General features: G+C 41.4%; 9 protein-coding genes across 9 annotated transcripts; 5 read left to right on the forward strand and 4 right to left on the reverse strand.

Annotated features, from left to right (window-relative positions):
• Nucleotides 1–383: 383 nt before the first annotated feature.
• Nucleotides 384–2,637, reverse strand: ATC70_007750 (SCP2 domain-containing protein; the record flags this gene model as incomplete). The annotated part of the gene is made up of 8 exons (XM_064827008.1): nucleotides 384–871; nucleotides 924–1,120; nucleotides 1,176–1,324; nucleotides 1,381–1,439; nucleotides 1,497–1,755; nucleotides 1,809–2,186; nucleotides 2,237–2,551; nucleotides 2,614–2,637. 8 exons carry the CDS (start codon nucleotides 2,635–2,637, stop codon nucleotides 384–386), a joined length of 1,869 nt encoding a protein of 622 aa, XP_064676065.1.
• Nucleotides 2,638–2,830: 193 nt separating this feature from the next.
• ATC70_007751 (uncharacterized protein) lies at nucleotides 2,831–4,248 on the forward strand (the record flags this gene model as incomplete). Its single annotated transcript, XM_064827009.1, has 5 exons — nucleotides 2,831–2,870; nucleotides 2,936–3,125; nucleotides 3,184–3,276; nucleotides 3,332–4,178; nucleotides 4,243–4,248. 5 exons carry the CDS (start codon nucleotides 2,831–2,833, stop codon nucleotides 4,246–4,248), a joined length of 1,176 nt encoding a protein of 391 aa, XP_064676066.1.
• Nucleotides 4,249–7,652: 3,404 nt separating this feature from the next.
• On the forward strand, nucleotides 7,653–9,154 carry ATC70_007752 (uncharacterized protein; the record flags this gene model as incomplete). Its single annotated transcript, XM_064827010.1, has 3 exons — nucleotides 7,653–7,871; nucleotides 7,922–8,137; nucleotides 8,201–9,154. The coding sequence occupies 3 exons, from the start codon at nucleotides 7,653–7,655 to the stop codon at nucleotides 9,152–9,154; spliced, it is 1,389 nt and encodes a 462-aa protein (XP_064676067.1).
• Nucleotides 9,155–9,473: 319 nt separating this feature from the next.
• On the forward strand, nucleotides 9,474–10,891 carry ELO2_2 (Fatty acyl-CoA elongase/Polyunsaturated fatty acid specific elongation enzyme; the record flags this gene model as incomplete). Its single annotated transcript, XM_064827011.1, has 4 exons — nucleotides 9,474–9,548; nucleotides 9,610–9,669; nucleotides 9,732–9,758; nucleotides 9,824–10,891. 4 exons carry the CDS (start codon nucleotides 9,474–9,476, stop codon nucleotides 10,889–10,891), a joined length of 1,230 nt encoding a protein of 409 aa, XP_064676068.1.
• A 216-nt stretch (nucleotides 10,892–11,107) lies between these two features.
• Nucleotides 11,108–12,488, forward strand: COQ1_2 (coq1 putative hexaprenyl diphosphate synthase; the record flags this gene model as incomplete). Its single annotated transcript, XM_064827012.1, has 6 exons — nucleotides 11,108–11,308; nucleotides 11,367–11,466; nucleotides 11,536–11,585; nucleotides 11,638–11,803; nucleotides 11,865–11,935; nucleotides 11,997–12,488. The coding sequence occupies 6 exons, from the start codon at nucleotides 11,108–11,110 to the stop codon at nucleotides 12,486–12,488; spliced, it is 1,080 nt and encodes a 359-aa protein (XP_064676069.1).
• Nucleotides 12,489–12,886: 398 nt separating this feature from the next.
• SPE1 (Ornithine decarboxylase) lies at nucleotides 12,887–14,380 on the reverse strand (the record flags this gene model as incomplete). Its single annotated transcript, XM_064827013.1, has 5 exons — nucleotides 12,887–13,077; nucleotides 13,131–14,004; nucleotides 14,067–14,153; nucleotides 14,212–14,279; nucleotides 14,332–14,380. The coding sequence occupies 5 exons, from the start codon at nucleotides 14,378–14,380 to the stop codon at nucleotides 12,887–12,889; spliced, it is 1,269 nt and encodes a 422-aa protein (XP_064676070.1).
• An 829-nt stretch (nucleotides 14,381–15,209) lies between these two features.
• On the reverse strand, nucleotides 15,210–17,567 carry img2 (54S ribosomal protein img2, mitochondrial; the record flags this gene model as incomplete). The annotated part of the gene is made up of 9 exons (XM_064827014.1): nucleotides 15,210–15,547; nucleotides 15,604–16,134; nucleotides 16,193–16,327; nucleotides 16,382–16,421; nucleotides 16,508–16,615; nucleotides 16,684–16,965; nucleotides 17,021–17,069; nucleotides 17,132–17,280; nucleotides 17,334–17,567. 9 exons carry the CDS (start codon nucleotides 17,565–17,567, stop codon nucleotides 15,210–15,212), a joined length of 1,866 nt encoding a protein of 621 aa, XP_064676071.1.
• Nucleotides 17,568–19,474: 1,907 nt separating this feature from the next.
• On the forward strand, nucleotides 19,475–20,581 carry ORC3 (Origin recognition complex subunit 3; the record flags this gene model as incomplete). The annotated part of the gene is made up of 3 exons (XM_064827015.1): nucleotides 19,475–19,483; nucleotides 19,533–19,656; nucleotides 19,713–20,581. 3 exons carry the CDS (start codon nucleotides 19,475–19,477, stop codon nucleotides 20,579–20,581), a joined length of 1,002 nt encoding a protein of 333 aa, XP_064676072.1.
• A 51-nt stretch (nucleotides 20,582–20,632) lies between these two features.
• On the reverse strand, nucleotides 20,633–21,655 carry ATC70_007758 (Queuosine salvage protein; the record flags this gene model as incomplete). The annotated part of the gene is made up of 5 exons (XM_064827016.1): nucleotides 20,633–20,737; nucleotides 20,795–21,143; nucleotides 21,204–21,333; nucleotides 21,390–21,466; nucleotides 21,525–21,655. 5 exons carry the CDS (start codon nucleotides 21,653–21,655, stop codon nucleotides 20,633–20,635), a joined length of 792 nt encoding a protein of 263 aa, XP_064676073.1.
• Between the last annotated feature and the right edge of the window lie 3,100 nt (nucleotides 21,656–24,755).

Genomic DNA, 24,755 nt, shown 5'->3' on the forward strand with positions numbered 1-24,755 from the left:
TAATGTTGAACAACGCTCATTGTAAACGCGGTTTTCGTCCGATTGAAACCGAATGTACGAAAACGCCATTACGGTATTTGACGTAGCATCTATCGACACGTATTTCATAGATTCCAGGCCATTTACAAAGCGTATTAATTCACACAATGGTATATATGCTTAGCAATGTGATCACTATCAAGATGGAAATCATTGTGATGATCAACTCGTGAAACGTGAGTCACTATCTGATGTGGTGGTCAGTCATGCAGGAACCAATGCAGCGAACGCATTTGATCAATTGCACCTCCCACATTTACGTTGGTCATTCTTAGCTACTGTAGCGATGATCTGAATTCGACGAGTGTAGATGATATGATTGATCTGGCAGATCATGCTGATCTTTATTCTTCTTTTGTGGTAGAAGTAGTAGTACTAGATTCGGCCTTGATCTCGCCTCTAGCAATGCGTCTCAATGAGATAAAATCAGCCATGAGAGCAGTTTCTTCCTCAATGATTTTAAACACACTCAGCATGTCTTGCCCCTTTCTCTTTAGCAACATGCTTGCTTTTTCACGCACGCCCTTGTTTTCCTCGCTTAATGAAGCAATCAGTAGACACACGCGCTGCAATGTGAACAAACCAGCATCCAGTCGTCGAACGTAGAAATCAGCTTCAAAATCCTCGAAATCCTCTTCATCCAGCACACCTCTGGCATCTTCAAGCTCCTTCTTGACAGCTTCGTCCCTGTTCTCGTATTGTTCCTTCATCTCGACAAGACGGTCCACCTTTTCATAGTCGTCCTCGGTGAATTTGAGCAATAATCGCATGCGCTGTACGTCTTCTTGAGTGAGATGTCTTAAAAGCGATAAAATGATACATGAAATGTGTTCTAGAATGGCTTAAGTTGTCAAGAGCAAAATCAATCTACTGGCTGTAATTACCTTCGTCTTCAGATTCGTTGAAGGCAGAATGATGTGATTTCTTGAGCTTCTTGTTACCTTTGCCCATAAAGAGAGGAAACAAGGCTTTGAGGCCAGAAGCATCCACAAATCGAATACATCTGTCTCTGCCGCCTTCTTCTCCACTCAAAGCGTAATTTAACACCTTGACAGCTCTGATACGAGCCAATGTCTTTTCTCTGTGTGTCATGATGATGAGTAACCATATTTGGACTGTAGAGTGGATCTACTTACTTGAGCATAATCACCATCAACTCAATACCCTCTGACTCCAAGAAGCGTTGCTTATTTTCTTGTTCATTCAGCAGTGAGCAGATGGCATTGAAAAAGTTCTCTACCATTTCTGTCTCGTCTTCAGAAGCAGCGTCTTTGCGTCTGTATGCCTAATTTTCCAACACTCAATCCCAGGACAAATTTTGTATCATTAAATTCTACTTACAGACAGTGCCCTTAAAAGAATATCCACACCATCCAATTCGCCCACCTTCAAACGAATATCTAACAATCTCACAACTTAATACAAGCTTCTCGTCCAACGACTCAGTGTATACATACCTCTGTTGTCCTGCAAAAGAATGGAGAGTATTTCACTAGCGTACCCAATGTTGGCATCAAACCCCTTGACTTGCAGTCTTTTGAGTAACCAAGGCAAGATGTCAGTCTTTAGCGCAATGTCTTCCGCATACTTTGGTTCTAATGAGATGATGTTTTCAAAGATACCTAGGATCTTGAAGACGCCTTGACGATCTGATTCTTCCTGTTCGTTCAATCTACCCAAGTTTTGCACCAGTAGCTGCAAAAGTTCATTTTCCAGCTATTTCTGATATGAGTTTCTTAGTCTGCCAGTTGTTCGCATTCTGACCTTACCATGGCATCCACAAAGGCTTTGATGCAAGACTGCACTTGTTCAGATCTCTCCAACTCCTCTTCAGATGAGCCGACACCCACATCTTCATCTGTCAATTCGTTAATGAGATCAATCGTGTCGATGGCAATGTCTGTGTTTTCATGACTCAACAGTGACATAAGTGAAGCAACACTGCCAAGATTCACGAATTCTGGGTACATGTGAGGCGCTTCAGTCAATGTTAATAGATTCTTGATCTCCTCGTCCAAGTCTGCCTCTGATTCCATGAACTTTTCTGGTTGATCCGCATAGCGCACGCGCATCTCTTGGTTTTTGTTGATGGCCTTTTCAAACTTGAGAATCATCTTTTTGACATTGGCTGCTGTTAATGCTTCAGTCTATGTGTTGATATCAGCATCAAATCATTCAATTTCATGTGCAGACATACCTCATCTACATCGTACTCGTCCACTAGATCAAGAATATTGCTCTGCTCGCTTGTCAATCCGCCGCCAAAAAATCGGCCTTCCTCATCATCTAATTCAGTGTCTTCGTCTTGGTACCGTTCAGCTGTGTAGGGTGCGTCTTCATCATCGTCATAATCCCCTCCCATGTTTCTTCTCTTAGACGAGGGCTCTTCAGCAGAGTTGTCTCCAGTTTGCTCGCCAGGCAATGTGGATGCCTCCTTGTACTTGTCAAAGAACTGCATATCGGGTGTAGCAGGCATTTTTCGTTTGTTACGGCCAGTTGGGATGGCTGGCATCTGCAACATATGGTACGCGCGTTTCAGAGGTAAATCACTCCCGTAACTCTTCATATACATACCTTGAATAGATCGTCGATATTCATTGTTGTAGGTCCCAATTGAAAAATCAGAGGTTAAAAGTGCTCTCATGTAGATTTAGGAGGGGGTTTATATGATTATGCCATCATGTCGTGACTCTGGTTCGACTAGGATTTGAGGAGCAATATCAGCGCTAGAGGCTTACACATTGAAAGCTTTTCACGTTTTACCCTTTCATATACATTTTACTCATTTACCATGTATAACGGTATTGGCTTGAGCACTCCTCGTGGTTCTGGTAAGCTGCTTACATACGCTACTCAGCGATCCATGTACTCAACTGACCTTGATATACAATTACAGGTACCAACGGTTACGTTATTCGCAACTTGTCTTTTGTCAAACCACCTCCATCCGACAGAGAAAGAAACACCAATGACTTCAAGTCAAACCCTAAAGTAAAGAAGGCCAACATGGCCATTTTGGATCATGATCGCAAGCGAAAAGTGGAAGTGAAATGCATGGAGCTCACAATCAAGTTGGAAGACGAAGGGTAAGTTGAGCAATCAAGCGATGCTCCCTCAATTGACTTAATAGCTTATACCTGCTAGCATGGATGAAGCAGCAATTGAGGAGAAAGTGCAAGAACTGAGAGATCAACTCATGGCAGACATTGAAAAGCAAGATCAAAATGATAGCAAAAAGTAAGTAGCGCTCTTCCATCTGAAATGGCCCCCTACTCATCGTCATGGCAAGCAGTTTCAAAGAGTACGAGACGCATCAGTTGGCTGCTGCTAAAGAAAAAGCCAACGAAAAGATGAAGAGAGCACTCAATATCAAGAAAGAGTACGTTGAAGGCGCTGCTTTTGATCGCGACTTGCAAGCTCAAATCAAAGAAGAAAAGAAGGCACGAAGAGAAGCAGAACTGGAAGCCAAGTTTGCTCGTCAAGAAAAGTTGGAGAAACAGAAGCGACAACGACGAAAAGAAGAAGAACAGCGCCAAAAGGAGGCAGCTAAGCGTAAATCAGAGAAGGCGAAATCAAGTGCATCGACAGACGATAAGGAAACCATGGATATTGATGATAAAAAGACATCCAAGAGAGCCAGAGATGTGAGTCATTCTCCACCTCCTCGCAAATCTCGCAAACGCAGCCCTAGTTACAGTCGCAGTCGTAGCAGAAGCACAAGCAGCAGAAGCAGCAGCAGAAGCAGTGTCAGCCGATCGAGTTATAGTGATAGTAGTCGTAGTCGTAGTCGTAGTCGCAGCCAAAGTTCTAGCTACAGCCGTAGTCCTAGTCCTCGTCGCAGATCTCGCAGTAGAAGTTACAGCCGTTCAGTCAGCCGTAGTAGATCACCCATTCGCCGTCGTCGTCAGAGTAGTGTCAGTCGTAATAGATCGCCTGTGCGTCGTAGAGGTGGTCGTAGCTTCAGCCGTTCTTCTCGATCTAGCATGAGTCGTAGTAGATCACCTATCCGACGTAGAGGACGTAGCTATAGCCGTAGCTACAGTCGTAGTAGATCACCTCCATCTCGTGGCCGTCGCGATAGCAGAGATTTTTCAAGCCAGAGTCGTAGCCGTAGCCGCAGCCGTAGCCGTAGCTATAGTGTAAGTAAAACCATCTCTTATTTAATGGAAAAGGGCCGCGAATATTAATATATGTTGGATATAGGATTAAGGCTCTTGAATGCAATTACGTAGGTGGAGTAAAGAAGATGTCATTTAACTTCTTTAACGTTATCCATGGTAAAAAAAGATATGAGAATAAATTACCAATTGTATATGATGTTTATTATGATTCAATATTCTTGACTTCAAATACCATCTTCTTATCCTGTGTCAAGCGCTGGATCAGGGCATCGCCCAAAGCTGTTGAGGGAGTCAGTACATCTCCTTCGGCGCCTGGCAGCTGCTCCCTGTAGGCCGTCTGAAGAATGCATAAAGCTGCCTCAATCACAATACGGCATGTGTCACAAGCCTTCAAAATCAACAATTACCTTCAGCTTAAAGGTTTCTATTGCTATGTGTAAACTATAGAAGCAAGACTGTAATCAAGCGGCGTTCGCGATTTTCTTTGATGTTATACTGTATATTGAGACAAACTAACCGATCTATCTCGCTACGCTCGATGTCGGCGTCGCCCAGTGGGCTTTTGCCAAGGACATTTTAAATCAGATATAATAAAAGTTTGATATATCAACAATTTATTATTAGTAAAAAAAAAAAAAAAAAAAAAAAAAAAAAAAAAAAAAAGAAAGGTTATATTAGAGCTACCAGGAGGAGGTATCTCCCTCAGCATTCTTTTTGCTTACATTGATGTCAAACGAAGCCTATTATTGAGACGATATGAAAGAAAATCCAAGTTTTATGCAGCATTTGTATATCACAATCGTCATTTTCTGATAATAGAATTGTCATATTATTCATTGCTGCTGATGCTCTTAATAAGATGGCGACATAAAGCTGGCCATTAGTAAATACAGGGTTTGTGTAAGATCTACAGCGATTTTTTTTGAGACATTGTTATTGCCAAAGACATCTTTATGAGGCAAAGTTCCCAAAAAAAGCATTTGAGCTATTCAATTGACCTTTCAATTCCATGATCCCCATTTAACCAGCATCGCAATTATCATTGTCATTAACAGAAAGGCATATAGGTCAGCCAGCAGCAATGCCGCTGCCAAAATTGATTCAAATTCAGCTTATTTTTTTCTCTTCAAGATTGGACAGATATCGTCTTTCTTCGACTTCTTTAATCTGTTTTACGATATTCGACTATATAAACTGTGATGATCACGCTACGCTTCCTAATACATTCTTGGAGTACTTTTCAAGGCATTTCCAATGGTACCAAGTAATATAGATGTTTTGAATAAACTTATCGAATTATTTATGAAAATATGAAAAGAGGTTTCTGGCAAAAATGTCGAAATTTTACATATCAAAGTCCCACAAAGATGATTTCAGAGCTTGCTTTGGATCGATAGAAACATTTTGATTCAATACATACCATAGTAAAAGTCTTCATTTTTAAGGTGAAAAAGCAATCGTGTGATATATAATGAAAACCATGAGGTACCCCTCATGCTTTCTGGTCGATTTTTGGCCATGTTTTTTGGGTCCCTAAAAAGTTGAGCAAAGGTGTCAGAAAGCAACTGCTGGGTGAGATCAAGTGTTTGGCACCATTCCAGCGGCTCAAAACAGCTTCTAACGTGAGAAATCATGCTTCAAATATGTCTAGATTTCACTGGGCTTTATGTGCTTTGATTAGTAAGAGGCAATCCAGAGTATACTGCAGCTCTGTATAGGAATTATTCCCATTGAAACAGACGTACAGCATCTTATAATAGAAATATTCACAGTAATGGAAGGTCCTGACGTGAAAATGGTAGGTTAGACAGTGCACTAATAGGATTATTGCCAGGCCGTTTGATGTCAGCCATAAAACCTAGCATCCATCAGACATGCACTTCCCTTTGGTTCATAGACTAATTTGGATCACATCCGCACGCAAAGCAGAGAGTGGGGATGCAAACTTAAGACAGATAATGTCTCAGCTAAGTCATATACGGCATATATTTCAGCATCTCGTTGTCAAAAAGGTGTTTGACATGACTCATTCCGGTGTATTGAGCAAGTAGATGTCAATGAGTGGTATCTGCAATGACGTGCTCACAATTTTAGAGCGCATGCTGGATTAGATCAACGAACGAGCAATTTAATGTATAGCTCATTGGGATAGCATTAAGTAAAAGCGACATTTTATATCGGTAGTAGAAAGCTGGCTCACTGAGCCAACAAAATCCGTCGCATAGAGACATACTACTTTTGGTCATGGATACTAAAAATAACATCAAACCAGTTGCCACTGAAATGAATGTCATTCAGCTTGTTAGGAGACGTGCCCGTGATTAAACAGCAGTGCCCTTGGCAATGCATGATGTATTGTATAGCCTGAATTCTTGATACATGTCAAACGCTGATTTCCAGTTATTTGATTCAAACAGTTGTATCTCAATGGAAGAAGGGACGTCCCAATGTGTATATGCAAAGCGCTGTCAATGAGGTCCATTGAGAGGCAATAATCACACCTATGGCATTTGGTGATCGTCTCATTGGTATGGTTCTACTAAAGGATTATTACTTGCTGCATCATATTCCATATGTAATTGAAAAACTTGACATATAAAAGTGTCAAAAGAACCCCATCGGCATAAACTCCGTACTCAAAACGATGGTGAACAGATGATATCATAGTGCTTTCTGTCCAACAATGCTATCATGACACTGCGCCATCATACCTCATGCATACTGGCATGCATGGCTCCAAACTAGCTGTATTATCTTTTTGCCAAGCAAAATGTACTGAGCAATCCCAGCCAGGCTGTTGACTTTTTGTTGATGACTCAAGATATCTCGGTAAGCATCGCCTATTTCACCGAAGAGAAAAATAGCACTCCGTTGACCTCAACAAAAAGAAATGACATGTCCAATATGAAATGATCGACCAGCAAAAAAAAAAAAATCCAGAGGGACATGGACGCCTTTTATATACATCTTAGTACGTAAATCAATGTATAAATAGGCAAGATTGACTATTTGTTTGTCATACAATGCGTCCCGCTTTATCTCTACGGTGCTTGAAATCCCAAAGATGCATGTATACAAAATGATGCTATGGAAAGATGCGTACTTTGCCAATGTTGTGTTATGCTGCGTATAACACAGAGGACATGTGAGGTCGCCTGGCTTTCTTTAAAAGGTAGCAAAGAGAGAAAGGGTCCAGGAAAACAAGGAGCAAGATGGCTATTTATGGCATATCGTATTGAAATCCGCACACTAGAAAGAACGAGCACAGAGAGATGGAATGGCAAGAAATCAATGTAAATCTACAAAAGCAAATACATTGATGGATAGAAAAACATGATGCTTACATGCCTTATTTAGTGTTGTTTTTCGTTTTTTTTTTTTTTTTTTTTACCTCGGCTCTGGAAAAAAGCTATAAAAGACCCCCAATTCTTTGCAATTGCTATATTTATTTCCTCTTTTCTCTTTTTTCCTTTTCCTATTTTTATCATCAACATGAAATTATTCAAAAAGAAGAGCAAGACACCACCTAGCACACCTGGCGCACCCAAAGAGCCCGAGATGGTGTATAGCATGACCCCAAGACATGGCCATGCTCAAGATATCTTTGATGAGAATGGTGTGCGTCAAGTGGCAGGCTGTCTGCCCATTGACCCCATTCACAAGCGATTCTTGCTGGTGTCCTCCTCAAGCAATCCTGGTGCATGGGTGATTGTAAGTACTTGTAAGCTAGTGTGTGGACCCCACGCTAACTCTCTTCATAGCCTAAAGGTGGTTGGGAAAAGGACGAGACACAAAAGCAAGCAGCCATGAGAGAGACATGGGAGGAAGCAGGTGTAAAAGGCGTCATTACAAGACATATCGGTGTGTTTGCCGAGAAATCAAAGACGGGTGTGAAAGCGCACCACTGGATCTATGAAATGGAGATCAAGGAAGTGACCAAGAAGTTCCCAGAGCAAAAGAAGAGAGAACGTCGTTGGGTAAGTCTCGTGTATTTGTTTGTATGCATTTGTGGTCGTTCACACACATACACACTCATTTAGTTTACCTATGACGAAGCTGTGCTTGTAGTGAAGGCAAACTACATCCACGATGCACTCAGCATGTCCAGCCTCAGTCCTCTTGTGCATCCAAATCCAGAATCCCTGCAAACAGACAAAAAGAAGGAGAAAAAGGAAAAGAAAAAGAAGAACAAGGAAGCGGCCATGGGAGAACAGGTAGACGACGATGAGAGCGATGAGGGCAAGAAAAAGGAGAAGAAGGACAAGAAAAAGAAGAAAAAGAAGAACAAGTCTGACGGAGAGGAGGATTCAGCAGAAGAGGACCCATTAGTCGATGAAAATGGCGTGCCACTGACGGAGGAGCAAAAGGACGCTTTGAAGAAGGAAAAGAAAAAGAACAAGAAGAAGAACAAAAAGAAGGGCGAAATCACGGAATTACCAGACGATGAGTTACCACCTCCACCTTCGTATGTGAATGCTACACCTCTGGGTAAAATGGACATTACACCACCTGCAAAGAACAGCACACCAGTGGAAGAAGTGTATAGACCGTTAAACCCCAATCCCAATAACGCACACATGCTAGTGCCTCCGTCTCAACTATATCAGCAGCGTCAGGCCATGCCATCTCCCTCACAACGTCCGCCTCCACAAGAGCAACACTATGTACCACATCAACAGCACCAACCCTACCCTCAACAACCACAGCAACAGCAACAACATCACCAGCCGTATCCAAGCGCTGTGAGACCACAACAACATCAATTCCCTCCACATGGCCAAGCATATCCTCCTCATGGACAACCACAACAGCAATATCGTCCCACTAATCAGCCCTTTCCTCCTCACCCTGCTCAAGGTCATCGTAGCCCTGCACCTCGCCCTCAACAATATCCCATTGCTGCTCAACATCAACAGCAACTGCCTCGTCCTCAACATCCACCATTGCATCCAGATTATCAACGTGCGCCCTCTGGAAATATGAATAAACCATAGACTCTATTATCATGCATTTTCTTATTCTGTTGAATAAACCCATCTATATAATACTACCTCAGATGTCATCATTGTGCGTTTCATTCTTTAATTGTTGTTGCGGCTGCTGCCATTCATCCTAGTAGATTGCTCGAGGTATCACACATCACAGAGGAAAGATTTCCAATTCAAATGCCACCACGTGAAGGAGTAGGGGGTTTTTTCAGCCAGCCATTTTTTCATGTAAGATAAAAAGACCTTTGCTTACTCTAAAATAGATGCTTCTTTTTTCCCTCTTCTTTCACTTTTCATTACCCACATCTCGACAGGACAACACATAATGGAAAGAGATACCACCAGTCTATATACTACATTGGAAATAGCCAAATCAGCAACCCCACAAGAGATCAAAAAAGTAGACACCAGCTTATTTCTATGATACCGAGGCATGAAAAGCTGATCACTTACTTCCACAGGCTTATAGAAAGCTAGCTCTCCGTTATCATCCGGACAAGAACCCAAATTGCGAAGACCAAGTGAGTTACCCTGTATACTTGATAGTATGCACACAACTAACATAAACCCCCCCCCCCCTTAGTTTCGAAGTGTCAATCATGCTTACGAGGTACCAAGAGAAAAGAGCCAAGCATAATATTGGGTCGAGATTTAACCATATAAAGTCTAGCATAGATCCTTTCAGACCCTCAAAAGAGACGAATCTATGACAAGTATGGTTCAGTAGGACTGAATATGGCCGATACAATGGGAAGCACCATGTTCTTGGATCCAGAAGTGGAGGCCATCGTGTTGGCATTCTTTTGTCTCGTATCGATTGTGATTGTATCCGTGCTGATATGGCTGATTTTCATGTGTCTAAGAGTAGATGATACCATACATTGGCCTTGGTCAGTGGTGTTCATCCCACTGTGGTTGGTGAATGCATTGGTATTGTGGGCTACCATGTATCGCATGAAGAACTATGATCCAGAAAAGAACGAGGAACTGAATGGACACGCCAATCAACAGCAACAAGCAGATGAGGATGAGGATGGCGAGAGGGACGAACATGATGGACTATTAGGATCTTCGCCAAAACACATTTCCAGATTACAGCACGCCATTAACCAATACGTACCGTTTATTCATTGCTGCCTATTGACACTATTTCAAATCTTGGTTGTACTACGATTGGACTACGTGATAAAATGGAAGATGATCTATGTGTTTGTACCATTCTACGTGTATGAACTCGTCAACACACTCCGCAATGGTAGAAAGGGCTGGTATTCAAGGAGTATTGTCGTAGTGCAAATGACGGCCATCTTACTGCAATTGACTTTTGACAAGGCATCGTGGGCTATTGTGTTTATACCCGTCTACTGCTTGGGTCTGTATTATGCGTACAAGCTGTGGAGACAATACAGAGTGTTTGCAAGTTATCCTCAGCGACAAGAAGCGCAACAAGGACAAATGCTGGTCATGATAGCCTCCATTGTGTATGGTATTCTCGCTGTCTTGTTTTACACCGTGTTGGGGTTGATTATTCGACGTCTGGATGGATCGTCGCATATCAAATTAGGGCTGATTCTGATTCCCGTGTTCATCATTTTGAGCATTGTTCTATGCTGTACTGGATGTTGCTTCCCCTGTATGCTGATTGTATCGTCTATGCCAATGGAAGAAGATGTAGAGAACGAACAAGCCTCATCACAGCAGCAGCCACGTGTGCACTCTAGCAGACGCATTACAGACAACTAAAAAACAGAGAAACAAACCTTGGCAACATTACACACTGTGAGGCTGGTGTTGTACTTTTTTGGCTGTCAGCCTCTGGTTGCCCTCAGTCTTCCATTAATAAACTACCGAAAAAATGTTCCCAAACTTCCATGTCCATTTAACTTATTTATAGCTGTTGTGGTTCCTGTAAATTCCATCCTTCTTTCTTTCGCTTTTGCTTACCTTTTTCTCTTTAATATGCTGAAAGTGTTTCAAGATCCTTTCAAAAGAAGACTTGCGATATCCTACTTGTGGGATTGGGTGCTGGTGATTATCATGACAGCAGCATTCTTTGCTATTGATCAAATCACACCATTTCATAGAATGTTCTCGCTTGAGGACAAGACCATCATGTTTCCATATGCCGAGAAAGAATCTGTGCCAGTGTGGATGTTGCTGGTATGTAAGATGACTAATATGCAATAAACATCCGTGCTCACTGTAGAGTGTGTCATAGATTATTTGCTTTGTTGCACCCATTATTGTCATAGCTGGCATCTCGCTCAGTGGATATGGTTACAGGAGAAGTCTTCATGATTTTCATAGTGGTGTATTAGGTATTGTATAGACCCCCCCCCTCCCCCTAATTGCCAAGTGTGCTCCTTATTTAATCAGTATACAATTAGGCCTTTGCTTGGGTTTAGCCATGACAATCATGTTGACAGATGTGATCAAGGTACAGTGGAGATTATGCTGATCATATCCCAGCTACTAACTAAAAACAACAGGTTACAGCTGGAAGGCCAAGACCAGATATGCTTTCTCGTTGCCAGCCACCAGCAGATGCCGTCGATCCTAGATTCGGATTAACTAGTGTAAACATTTGTACAACCGATATTTATTCTCATACTATGATTGATGGCTTCAAGAGTTTTCCTAGTGGACACTCATCATGTAAATTTCATATGCAATAGGCGTGATGTAGCATCATTTAATATGGCTATTCTAATTGTAGTTTCGTTTGCTGGCTTGGGTTACTTGGCATTTTATATTGCTGGTAAGATCAAGATGTTTGATGAAAAGGGAGTAAGTAGTCGTAGTGTGGTGGCGTTTGATGAGGGGCCCATCTTGACCATCTACCCTACAGCACACCTACAAAGGTTTCTTGTTTGCATTTCCCATCATTGGAGCCCTACTTGTTGCTATTTCTCGCACAGAAGATTACCGTCATCACTGGCAAGATGTCACCATTGGAGCCTTATTGGGTACATTCTGTGCCTATTTCGCCTATAGACAATACTATCCAGGGCTTTCACAAGACTCGTGCCGAGACCCGTTTTTGACTCGTGTGGCCTACTGCAAGCGAGGTTTTGATCTTGAATCAGGCGGCGGCAACAGCAACGGAGCTGATTCCACCATTGCATTACTCAACTCGCAATCACACAAGCAACCTGGCATGCCCAAAAATCTAGGTAAATATCAACAGGATGATTTCAACAGCGAAGCATCAGGTCAATCCGATTACAACCATCATCAACATGTGCCACTAGATTACGCAACAGAGAACTTAATGTTAAATCATACGGATTCAAATAATAGCACATCTCCATTGACGGGTGCACCAAGGAGAAATCAATAAATGCTGCTTGTATTTTTTATTCTATAACAGTAAATCGTCGAACTCTTTCATGAATTCTATTCTTTCTGTAGACAGTGGACCCAGAGAAAAAATGCATGTCAGCGTCAAGAAGAAACCACACCAGAAGAAAGAGTCTTGTACAGCAGTGACACTCAAAACAGAGCTCATCCAGTGTTGTTGGATCAGAGTGAAAAGTTGAAGAAAGAGCATGGCTGTGTGATCTACGTTGTCTTGTTGTATGAGAAAGAGTGTTCGCTTATATACCGCTTCTGGTGATAGATACAAAAAGGAGGTTATCAGCACAACCCATCAATCTGAGCATGTCCTTGATGGACCTTTGTGTTTCATTTATGCAAATAGGCATGTTTTTATTGAATGATTGGATGTTTGAATGGTATTTAGATATCTTTGACCTCAAAGACCATACCGTTGTTATGTCTTAAACGATCCAACAAGACATTGCCAAAGGCAGTGGCAGGTGTCAAGATACCGCCTTCTTTACCAGGTAAATCTTTCAATGATTTGATAATACATAATGCTGATTCTGCCACCATACGACAAGTATCACCGTAACCAGGATCTCTGAAGCCTGTAAGAAGTAGCTTAGTATACAGTTGAATCAAACGTTTCTCTGTCATATACCTTTTACAATGCCCCTGACACGAACAGGTTCGTCATAAGGCTCACTTTCAGCTATACCAACAAACTCAAAATCGAAACAGCCTTTGGCTCTAGCCTCAGCATTAGGGCCATCACCAGAGCCAGGCAAGGCATTGATGATCTTTTTACGCAAGAAGGGCACCTTGAGCAACATACCAAAGATAGGGAATACAGTATACAAGAAGGAAGTGATAAGGAATGCCTTCAAGAACGAGGCAGAGCTAGTTTCCCTGTAGCTGAACAGATTACCATAACTCTTGCCACGATCAGCCCAAATAGACCAACTGCGTCTGACCACCTTTTCATTAATAGCAGACATTACAAAGAAGGCTTGCCATGTGTTGCCAAAATCGTGATCACGCTTCATGATAGGCAGTGCAGGCTTATCAACACCACGATGAGTAGCTAGCAAGTAAGGATCCATTTGCTGTTGTCGCGTGATGGAAGAATCCATCAAGACACCAATGCTGGATTGAATAGTACCACCAGAAGCAGCTCCAACGATTTTGGTGACACTCATCTTTACTGAGGCCAAATCGAGATTGTGCTTGTTATGAACGTATTCTGAAAGCATGTAGACACCTAAATCACTGGGCACAGAGTCGAAGCCACACGTAGGCACAATAATCACATTACGTTCCTTTGCCTTATCATCCAAAGTATCGATAATTCTCTTAATCCAAGGGTGCTCGCCAGTAGTGTCTACATAATGCGTCTTTTGACGAACACAAGCCTCGACAAGAGGCGTGCCATATTTTATGAAAGGTCCCACTGTGCTGATGACAACTCGTGTTTGTGATAGCACTTGATCCAGTGTGTCAGGTTGACTGGAATCGGCGATGAGGAGATCAATGTCCTGGTTATTGTATATCATTACATCAGCATGAATTAGTCACTTCAATGGTAGATTGGTTTTACCTTTAATGAAGAATCCAGCTCGGTAAGTCGTTCTCTCACTTTCTCGAGTTTAGCCAAGTTGCGGCCAGCAAGAGCCCATTTAAGATCCTGTTGCATGCTTGTTGGCACATGATGGCGAATGCCGTCGGTTGTATATCCCATTTACCTTGTCTTGAATCTCTGCTAAATACTCGCAAGTCAATGCACCAGTAAATCCAGTAGCACCAAAGACAACTAATCAACATCTATCAGCCATCATTCACCATTGCAATGAGAGAGATGTTACCCAAGTCATATTTTCTCTGGTCGTAATCAGTAGTAGTAGCAGCAGCCATTATATTTTCAAAAAGTAGAATTGTAATGGAAAAGGAGAACGAGATAGAATCGAGAGAGTTTCACCGACTTTATGAGATCAGTGTCCGCATACGACAGTGAGGCGGGTTTTAGTTGGGATTTCACATGTGATGAGCAGGTAGAAATCCAGCCATTTGGTGATTTTGTAAGCTATATAGCTACAAAATGGTATGGCCCCGTAATTCTACTTCCAAGCTGGTAGAGGACCACTGTCAATTAAGAGCTTTTTGACGTTGAAACACTGCGAACTGAAACTGGAGTTTGATGAGCACTCAAATATAACAGGAAGAGCATCCTACACTTGACGAGTGGACTCCAATTGGCAATGCACCGGTTCCATCTAGCGACTGAACGGGTTAATGCAACTATATTGCAAGGCTATTCAACATTGGGAGGCTAACGGGGTTCTAAACAGAAGCACACGTTGAACTTCCAATGTCAATGCTCTTGGAAAGAATTCAGTTGACCACGGCGCTTGGAACCTTCTAAAGCAAGGTCTTACTGACGTGTCTCTGAGCGAACAAATCAGCAACTTTTGTCCACTTGTTCAAAAGTCATAATGTAGCTTGTATCACAGTAACATACAGTACAGTTTGAATCTGAGTCAATTGTTGTCAAATCTTGTCAAATCGCGCTTTGTAAGCATAAACACGTTAGAGCAGAAGATACAAGCACATATATAGTAATATCGATGATTCCAATGTTTGTCAGAAAACATATATTGATACAAACAGTAGTGCCATCATTGGAAACAGTGACAATTATGGTACAAATAAATGAAAGGAATGAGTAATATATTATGAGAGAAATCTATTGCTTCAAGTTGATATCCTTTGCAATGAGTTGAGCAGCAATAGGATGGTAAAAGTGCTTGTGTTTCAAGAAGGTTTGTTGAGCTAATTCAGCACCATTTTTGGCAGTGTAGAGATAACGGTAAAGAGGGCGAACAAACTTCATGCGACCTTGCTCAGTGATGAACTCGACAACACTAGGGTAGATCTTTTCGTAGCTAGCCATGACACAGAGTTGCTCCCAACGGAAACGGATATCAGCGTTACGGATAGGGCTCATTTCATAGAGTTCGTCCATCTTGCTAAGCAAGTTGTGGGGTAATGGTTTGCAATCAGTCAAGCGCTCCAAGAAGACGACTATTGTTACATGTTAGTTCAATGGCAATAACAAAGGAGCAGATCAGACAACTTACTCTTTTGAGTGGAGGTGAAGCTTTCAACATCCTTGGTAGAAAATTCAGAAAGATCTTCCTTGTCGCGGGCAGCATCCCAACGAGCAGCAAGATTATAACAAGCATCAGCGAGGCTAGTGTCAAAGTTGGGGTCAACAGGAGGCATACCAGCGCCGTTGATCCAGAGGTTGAAATCAATAGACTTCAATTTATCGAGCACTTCTTGACCATGGTTCTTTTCCATGTATTCGTGAATGTGAGCTAACCAATCATCGGTGGTAATAGACTTGGAGGCAAAACGTTCAACGTGAGCCTTCATGTAAGGTTCAAAGATGGCAGGGCCACCAACAGTCTTTTCAATGTGATAAAGCAAATTGAAACCCTTTTCATAAGGAATAGAACTGAAATAGTCATCGGGGTCAATGCCACTACTCAAATCAGGCTTCAAGACGGTAGCAGGGGAATCCTCACCAAAGAGCTCGACGCTCTCCTTCAATGCCTTCCAACCAATGATGGAACTGAATTGTCTTTCAGGCTCGCCGTGGAGACGAGCTATAAAGCATCTTCAATATGCAAACTCCTTTTTGATCCAACCATTCAACCCACTTACCAGCAATTTTACGCTCGATGAACACGGTCCAGCCTTCATTCAACCAGAAATGTTCCCAGTTCGATGTGGTGACCAAGTTACCCATCCAGCTGTGAGCAATTTCATGAGCAACGACATCAACAGCACTCTTGTCGCCTGCAGACCGTATTAGTATGAATTATCTAAATACAGCTTACGGATATACTTTACCAGCCAAGAGAGTGGGTGTAACAAAAGTCAAGCAGGGATTCTTTTTACCATAAAAGTCAGTTCATTGTTCATTCGATTTAAAGTCAAACCGGATCGGACCGGATACACTTTAGATAGTCCACATACCTCCATGCCACCGTAAGGGAAAGAAGGAGGCAAGACCAAGAGATCATAGCGTCCCCATTCATAAGGAGTCAAAAGGCTTTCGCCAGTAGCAATGAATCTTTCAGTATCCTATACAATTGAACGACACATGAGATTCCTTATCCAACAGCAAGGTTACTCCTCTTGAATTTACTTACATCGAATTCCCAAGCAGCTTGCTCAACAACTTCAGGTTCGCACCAAACTGTGGAACGGGGACCGATTTCACGACCAGCCAAGTTACCAGCAGCAATGGCAATCAAGTAGGAAGGAATAGTAGTGTTCTGCTTAAAGTTGTAGGTCTTGGTACCGTCATTGTTGTCGTCAGTGGATGACAAAAGAGCAGACATGACCACAGGCAAAGGAGATGTAACGGAGGCAGAATAGGTCAATTTGACAGATGGTGAGTCTTGAAGAGGAGCAAAAGCTCTGGCATGGATCTAATAGGTCCATTAATAATCAAATCGACCCTCTCCTGTACCCAATCTAACTTACAGCTTGGCATTGAGAGAACAAGTAAGGATGCTTCTTGCCAACAGTCTGTCTATCATCAACCTCGCACATTAGCATCCACAGTAGACCATTCCATTCAATCCGTAAACTTACTCTGGCTCCAAGTATTGAACAGCGGTACACTTGTCAGTAGTAGAGTACTCAATCTTGATTTGGAATTTGGTGCCTACTTGAGCCAATGTCTCGGGGAGCTCAATGGTCAAGGCAGAACCAAGACTCAAATGGCGTTCAGCAACAGTGTACTATAGAACGCGTTAATATTGCCCTACTCGTCCCCATGTCTTGCACACTTTACCTTGAGAGATTTTCCATTCAATGAAACGTCCTTCAAATCAAGGTAACTGGTATCCAAAACAACCTTGGATACGTTAGGTACCAAGGTGATCAAATCCAAAAGAACGTGACCATAGATCTTCTTTTCAATGAAGGAGATGGTCCAGTCGAAATGAACATGTTGAGTGAGCACTTCTGAGAGATTGGCAAGACTGCTAGGATCAATGACTTTGCTGCTAAAGTTGGTGGCTGCCATGATGAATAAATGTAAGGAAAAAAAGAAAGAAAGAAGGATGTGAAAGAAGGAAGAAATTTTTGTGCAAAATAGAAAAAGAGCCAATTGAAACACTTATCAATGTTCGTTATCTTGGGCTTGTTCAATCACCCGTGAGAATAAACTTTTAGGTCGCCGTGGAAAAAAAAATACATTAGAAATTACACAGAGATGTCCAACTGTATATTTTTCTTGGCTTGATTCATATTGCAATTGAATGTCGGATTGCACAACGGCGTAAAGTCTTGGGTACAAGTAGTTTATTCGCTTTTTCGAGGCTTGGAATGGTTGAGAAAGCCATGAACAAGTGCTCCAATGTGTGTTGTAGAAACGAGATGAATGTGCCTGAATGGGCATTTTCTACCAAATTTATGTAATGTATAGTACCCCCAAAAAATCTTCCTCTCAAGGTGTGAATGTTACACTGATCTAACTTGTACAATCAAATCTACTTTTTGCGCTGTTTGCGCCATCTCGATTCAAAATCTTCCCGTCAATCCACACTGGATCGTACGGGCTCATAATGAATAGCGGGGCAATTGGTCCGCAAGTCCTTGTAAAATAGTATCTTTGCTTGGATTGTTTAATTCAAAAAGTGGTTACAGAATAGCCATTGGCAATGATGACCGCTGAATTTGGCGACGATCAAGGTACCAGCTTGAGGCTGCTTTAAGGAAATAACATCTGATGACAGCATCGACGCCAAAAAGGTATTTACGTTCTAATCGACTGCTTCAAGTCAATAGAATCTGTTTCAAATTGTTTACTTATAGCTCGATACATCAATTTGGATAATATAAACGTTATTTCATCCAGCTGTAAACGTCAAATACTCAAACAGACCTTACCAAAGAGCACCATGCCCTCCAGACACAGTTTGCATAGGCATTGCTATTCAAAATATTCAAACTCCTCTATACAGTCTGAAATTTTTCGTGACAAAAAAAAAATGAACTTTCTGGGACATGTTTTAACATGTTTTGGTTGATATCTGCAGTTTTTAATATGTTAAATTTTGAGGTTGCCAGCAGCTAATATGTGCTTCATAAGATTTTGCTTTTAATGGTACTACTTTTGTGAAACTCTGTCACCAAAAATTTGGAATAATTTGCACCTGAAGGAAATCGTGTTTTTCGCGCACAAGTGTATTTTTTGCATAATAAATGCCTCAAAGAGCAATTCTATGTGAAAATTCGATTATTTGCGCATATTTTGGATTAATATATACTATATAAAAATTGCCGTTTTTGGGGCTAAAGTTCGGAAAATAGGATTCTCCATCCATCCGGATGTGTATACCCTCATGAAAAATGGTCGATTTTTGGAGTTTTTTTTTTTGCAGAAAATGCATCAGATATCAGTTGCCAACTCTGAAAAGCAAATTGGTGCTATTCTGAGCTCTTGGATCGACCAAAAAATGTATAAGATATGCCTCCAAAGTCGCAAATTTTAAGCCCTGAGATAATTTCAAAGGCTTGATTTGACTGTAGCTGGAGCACGATAGATATTCATTCTTTTGTTTTGGATACTCTTTGATGTCTAGTTTATGTTGGTATTTTTTGTTTCGCAGAAAACTTAGCGTTGAGTGCGTAAGAGCTGATTTTTGTCTTGGATTTGGGGGCCAATCGGCTTAAATCGTTGTTTCCTGCAGTGATAGTTCTTTCTACTAGTTCAACTACTGTAATTAAGCTATTCTCATAATAGTGTACAAACTTCTTGACGATTTATGCCGGGATTTTTTTAAGCAGCTCCAATCGAGGAAACAAGGAGAATACAAAGATGTTGACTATATTCCGTCATCCCCATGGGCATCATAGTTCTTTTACCTCTCCGCGATTTTCCAAGCAACGCATATCCCCTCTCTTTTCCTTTCTCATCATTTAAGCATTATGGCCAAGGTAAGTTGCTATCAACTCGATCATTTCATGACACTCATCCATTACGTAGCCTGTCAATCAAGACAAATTCGAACCATCTGAAGTCTCCTTTGGTGCTGGTGCACTGTCAGGCAACTATGATGAATTTACTGAATCAGACACTGTTGAGGCCTGTAAAGAAGCTCTCTCATCTGGTAAGCTTGAAACACGCTTCTGATCAAATCCATTGCCTAAACGCATAGACCCGTAGGCATCAACTCATTTGATACCTCTCCTTACTATGGCAAAAGCGAGTATATCCTCGGCGATGCTTTGCTCAAAATTCGCGATGAATTTCCTAGAGAAAGCTACTATCTAGCCACCAAGACAGGCCGTTTTGGTTACACTGTCAAGGAAATGGACTACAGCGCAAAGAAGACATACGAGAGCGTTGCTGAGAGTATGAAGCGTTTGCACACGGACTATCTCGATGTTGTTTACTGCCATGATGTTGAGTTTGTAAAGTTTGAAGAAGTCGTTGGTCCCAACCAAGCATTGGAAGCATTGTTCGATCTGAAGTCCCAGGGCAAGATCAAGTACGTTGGCTGTTCTGCCTATCCTTTGGATGTTTTGTTGAAGGTTGCTGAATACCAACACGCCAAGGGCCAACCTTTGGATATCATTCTCTCTTACTGCCATTACACACTCCAAAACACTCTCTTCGCAGAGTATGCTCCTAAATTCAGAGCTGCTGGTGTCAAGTACTTGATGAATGCTTCTCCTCTTTGTATGGCCTTGTTGCGTGATGCCAAAACACCTGACTGGCATCCTGCTCATGCTGGTATTCGTGAAGCTGCCGATAAAGCAGCTGCTCTGGCTGCTAAAAACGGATTATCCATCTCTGATTTGGCATCTCGCTTCTCTTTCCAAGGCAGAGATGAATTCCAACTGGACTCTACTGTCATTGGCCTCGCTAGAAAGTCTGAAGTGCAAGATGCGATCCGTTGCTGGAAGGATGTCAAAAACCGCAAGAATTCTGAACTGGAAGACAAGATCTTGGAAGAGATTCATAGTTACTTTGAGCCTTATAAGAACTTCTCATGGCAAAGCCCCACTGATAAAGAATTATGCAAAGCTTAAATCGAATAAAATGTTTTTAGTTGCGTTTCTTTATTATCATCAATATCTTTTTTAAGCACCATAGCCACGAATGCTCTCTGCAAAGGCCCATTCAGTCTCCAAAACGTATGGTTCAGTAATCTCTAAACCACTTTCGGTGATCTTTGCTCTTTGGAACTATCAAACACTCATCAATACAACAATTTGCAGTAGGCGTGTATGCGGGACATTTACCTTGTTCATGGATCTAGCATCTCTGTAAAACAATACCTTCAAACATTCGTTCATGATTTCAATAGCCTCTTCCTCTGTTAATTCATCTTCTCTTCCCTCAACTCTTCTTCTCAAAATAGGTTGTGCTAAATGTGCGCCGAATCCAGTAGCAATTGTAGTAGATTGGTAGGTTGTGCCTCTCAAATCAACATAACCAAGGAATTTCTCTCCCTTGTTGATACCACCAACAACTAGAGAGTTCCAAAGAGGGTTGAACTTGGATCTTCTCTGGTACATGACTCTCCATAAATATTCGTAGATATGTGGAGTACCTAAAACATGCCCATCGTCAGCGCAGTGCTCTTGGACCCTATGAGATACATCCAGATTAGTAGATGTGTGTAATTGCATACTCATTCAAGGTATTTACATGAGGGAATCCAATAGATGCTGAATGTATTGATAATCTGAAATATCGCCAGAGGCGCCAACAATAGTGCTCTCTCCAACAGGATATAGTCTTTTGATATCACGGAAACGAGCTAAAGAGCCGTATGAACCTGTACAAACCTATAAATCATCCTGCTCATGCCATTGAAGTTGCATACACACGTACCAAGCATATCTGCAGCCATCATGATACCGTCTCTATACTTGAAAGCAAGAACAGATGTACCTGTGACCAAGGGTTGCCTAGAGATGTACTGCGATTAATCAATGCCATCCATGTATACTGGCTTGCTTATCTTACTGTGTTCTCGTCATAGGTCCATAAGCAGATTCAGCAAGATGATCGGGAACGGTTTGGTACATGGGAACAGTGTTGTATGCATCTGTGTTTTCGGAACGAGATTTGCCCCAGTTTGAAGGAAAATGGTCCATGATGATTTAGTTGTAAATTGGTGAGTAGTGTAGAAAAAAGAATAGCAAAGGTGCTTTGCTGTTGAAAAACGTAATATAGTGCACACACACACTCAAGAACATTGACGCGTCGCCCTATTGCGCTTGATCATGACGTCCTACTACTACAAGCCAATCAAACATGTGAGTTGAGCCTTGATTTGCCGGGCTTGCGACACTTTCTAATCTGTGCTTGCCTTGACTACGGTCTATGGACATTGCTCAAGAAGTTTGCCCTTGTGAGGAGAGATTGTTACTATCAGAGTTCTTGGGCATTCTTTGTAAAGCAAGCGCTATAGCCACACATCTCGCCATTTGCATGGCCGCATTCATCAATGATTGGTTTCTCTTCTCTATCAAACGACACTGCTTCTTGGAAACCCTCCATTTCATATCTGGAGCTATGACAGACGGCCAATTACAACATCTGCGCATGCTTCTCAACATTGTGAACGAAAGCTTTTGAATGAAAAATGAAGACATGCCATTCGAAACTTTAGAACCACTACTCTGTCATGGTATTTACAACTCTGATATATGTAAAACTATGGAGCAGTTATCACGAACTAAGCAATCAATGACACGGCGATACTAAACATGACCAAAAATGTAAAGGGAATCAGTCTAATGGACAAAAGGTGGGCATCTGCTATACAGATGATGCTGATGAGGCTATACATCATAAGCAAAAGCCCAAATTTGAAGAGTTGTCTCTGGCAATATCCATCTTCTCATTCATGTGGTTATCGTACACATATAAAGCACAAGCAAACATGCACAACAACATTTAGTACCCACATGCAACATGAATCTGATAAAACTCGATATAGCAAATGAACTTATAACATTGGAGAGGGCTTCAGTAATCAAAGGCCTTTATTCGCATCAGACAAAACTATCTAAACTTTTCTTCAAGGCATATACAACCCAAAAAGCTTTTCTTGTTTTTTTTTCATTTACATTTGAATTAAAAAGAGGGTCGGCGTCACTTTGCAGGTAGTGTAAGGCAAAGGACACCTGTGGATTCCAGAGATAGCAAGCCAGAGCTCTGGATTCCGGGCGGAAAAAATTAGATTAACAACGTGAGGGAACTTGTCCCTCATTATAGTTGTTAAACTATAAAGAACAGATACTACACTTGATCTTAGCCAAAAGGCCTGAGAGGATAAAGATGCAATAGTTTCTGCATTTTGAGTGCCTTTTTATACTTTTTCATGGCTGGAAATTTTCAAATTGTGACAAGGTTCCATCGCATTCCACATGACTGTTTCGTTCATCGCACCAATGCTAGCATATGGTTACCTAATGCGATTGGCGAGTCAGTAGCTTGACGCGACGCAGTAGCACGCTGTAGTTCAAATCATCGTAGTCAGGTACAATGTTTAGCCCTGGATTGAGCATTTCTATATTGTTCAAGCGCAATGCTCAACTCAAATGTTGAAGGGTTTGCTTAAATGACATTTGACTAGCAATTTATGATAAATCATTCTACCCAATGAGTGTTTACGCTTCGGTGAGAGCCAATCTGCGCAGCGGCAGCTCGCGCTACCGATTGCCCTTGCGTATCTTATCAAAAAACTACTACTTTCATGTTGGCCTTCTGCTTACACATGAAAACCTTCATATTATCAGCGGATCTGGTCCTTATGTGATGCTTTACATCCATACACACGTAGCTACTCTATATACGGGCAAGTATCATACAGATATTATCTCTTTTTTAGTCAAGATTGTGCCTAATACAGCAAAATCTGAGAGCATTTGAGCTGTGTTTTCTCGCGCTCAAGGCCGTTTTAGATCGTCAGAATAGTACTAAACAGTTGCTCTCATTAGGCAGTTACTTTCTTACACCTTTGCTCAACTTTTTGAGGATCAAAAAAACATGGTCAAAAATCGACCGAAAAGCATAAGGTACCCCTCATGGTTTTCAGTGAAAATCAAACGATCGCATTTTTGACCTTGAAAATGAAGACCTTTACTATGGTATATCTTGAATCAAAATGTTTCTATTGACCTAACGTAACTCCTGAAATCATTTTTGTGGGATCTTGATATGTAAAGTTTCAACATTTCGGCCAGAAACCTCTTTTCATATTTCCGTAAATTATTCGATAAGTTTATTCAAAGCATCTATCCTACTTGGTACCATTGGATGCGCCTTGAAAAGTACTCCAAGAAAGCTTAAGGATGCACAGGATGATCATTATATTTTACTTAGTCGAATCTGCTAAAATAAATCAATCGAGTCGAGAATCATCGCGATTTGGCCAATCTGGAACAGACTGTAAGCCTGGGTTTGAATTAATTTTGTGTGGTGGGGCTGGCTGGCAAACTCAATGCCTTTTTAACAATACAGTAGTAGGTATTATTGAAGCGTATGGAAAGTAGGTGGCAAATTATATAGCACGATAGTTAGCCATGCTGTTTCCTTGAATTCTATATTCAATAACGCCAGTCTATTGAAATACTTATTAGATCAATTTCTTTCCCTTTTGAGGCTTTGAAAGTGTCTAGTGACCATAGATTTATTACATTATGATGAGCATTTCGACTGTTCAGTTGGTTCTCTGACCTACGCTTCGCTTTGGTAGAAACCAACCTACGTTTAGGTGACTCGCGCTGTCGCGGGCCTTTTGGCTAATAATACAAAATCTATAGCTAAAATATTGGATGAAACTTGATTGTTGATTGTTTCCCTTGTTTTTTTTTTGCTCGTGAGGTTTATAGTCATCAAATGTGAGGTATTGAAGAGAAAAACAGCAAGTACTAGCTTTGATGGCTCTGCTGAATGATTGAATAACCAGATAGTTGATACTACAATGCTCATTCAGTCATTGTTAGTATCAATAATTATTGGCTAAATCCTAATGTGGAAGTACTATCCATGATATTTAAAGGAGCCACAGACATTTACCGAACTATCCCAATGAATGCTTCTCGATTTAGTAAAAAAAAAAAAAAAAAAAAAAAAAAAAAAAAACGACTTGCTGTTTCGTCATGAGCATTCGATGTTCTTGATCGAATGATAGCATTTTCATACGAGAATGCATTGAATTGATGCTCCCGCTACCTTCCGTTTATA

Source organism: Mucor velutinosus (assembly GCF_035048745.1).
Source record: "Mucor velutinosus strain NIH1002 chromosome Unknown tig00001553, whole genome shotgun sequence".
NCBI lineage: Eukaryota > Fungi > Mucoromycota > Mucoromycetes > Mucorales > Mucoraceae > Mucor > Mucor velutinosus.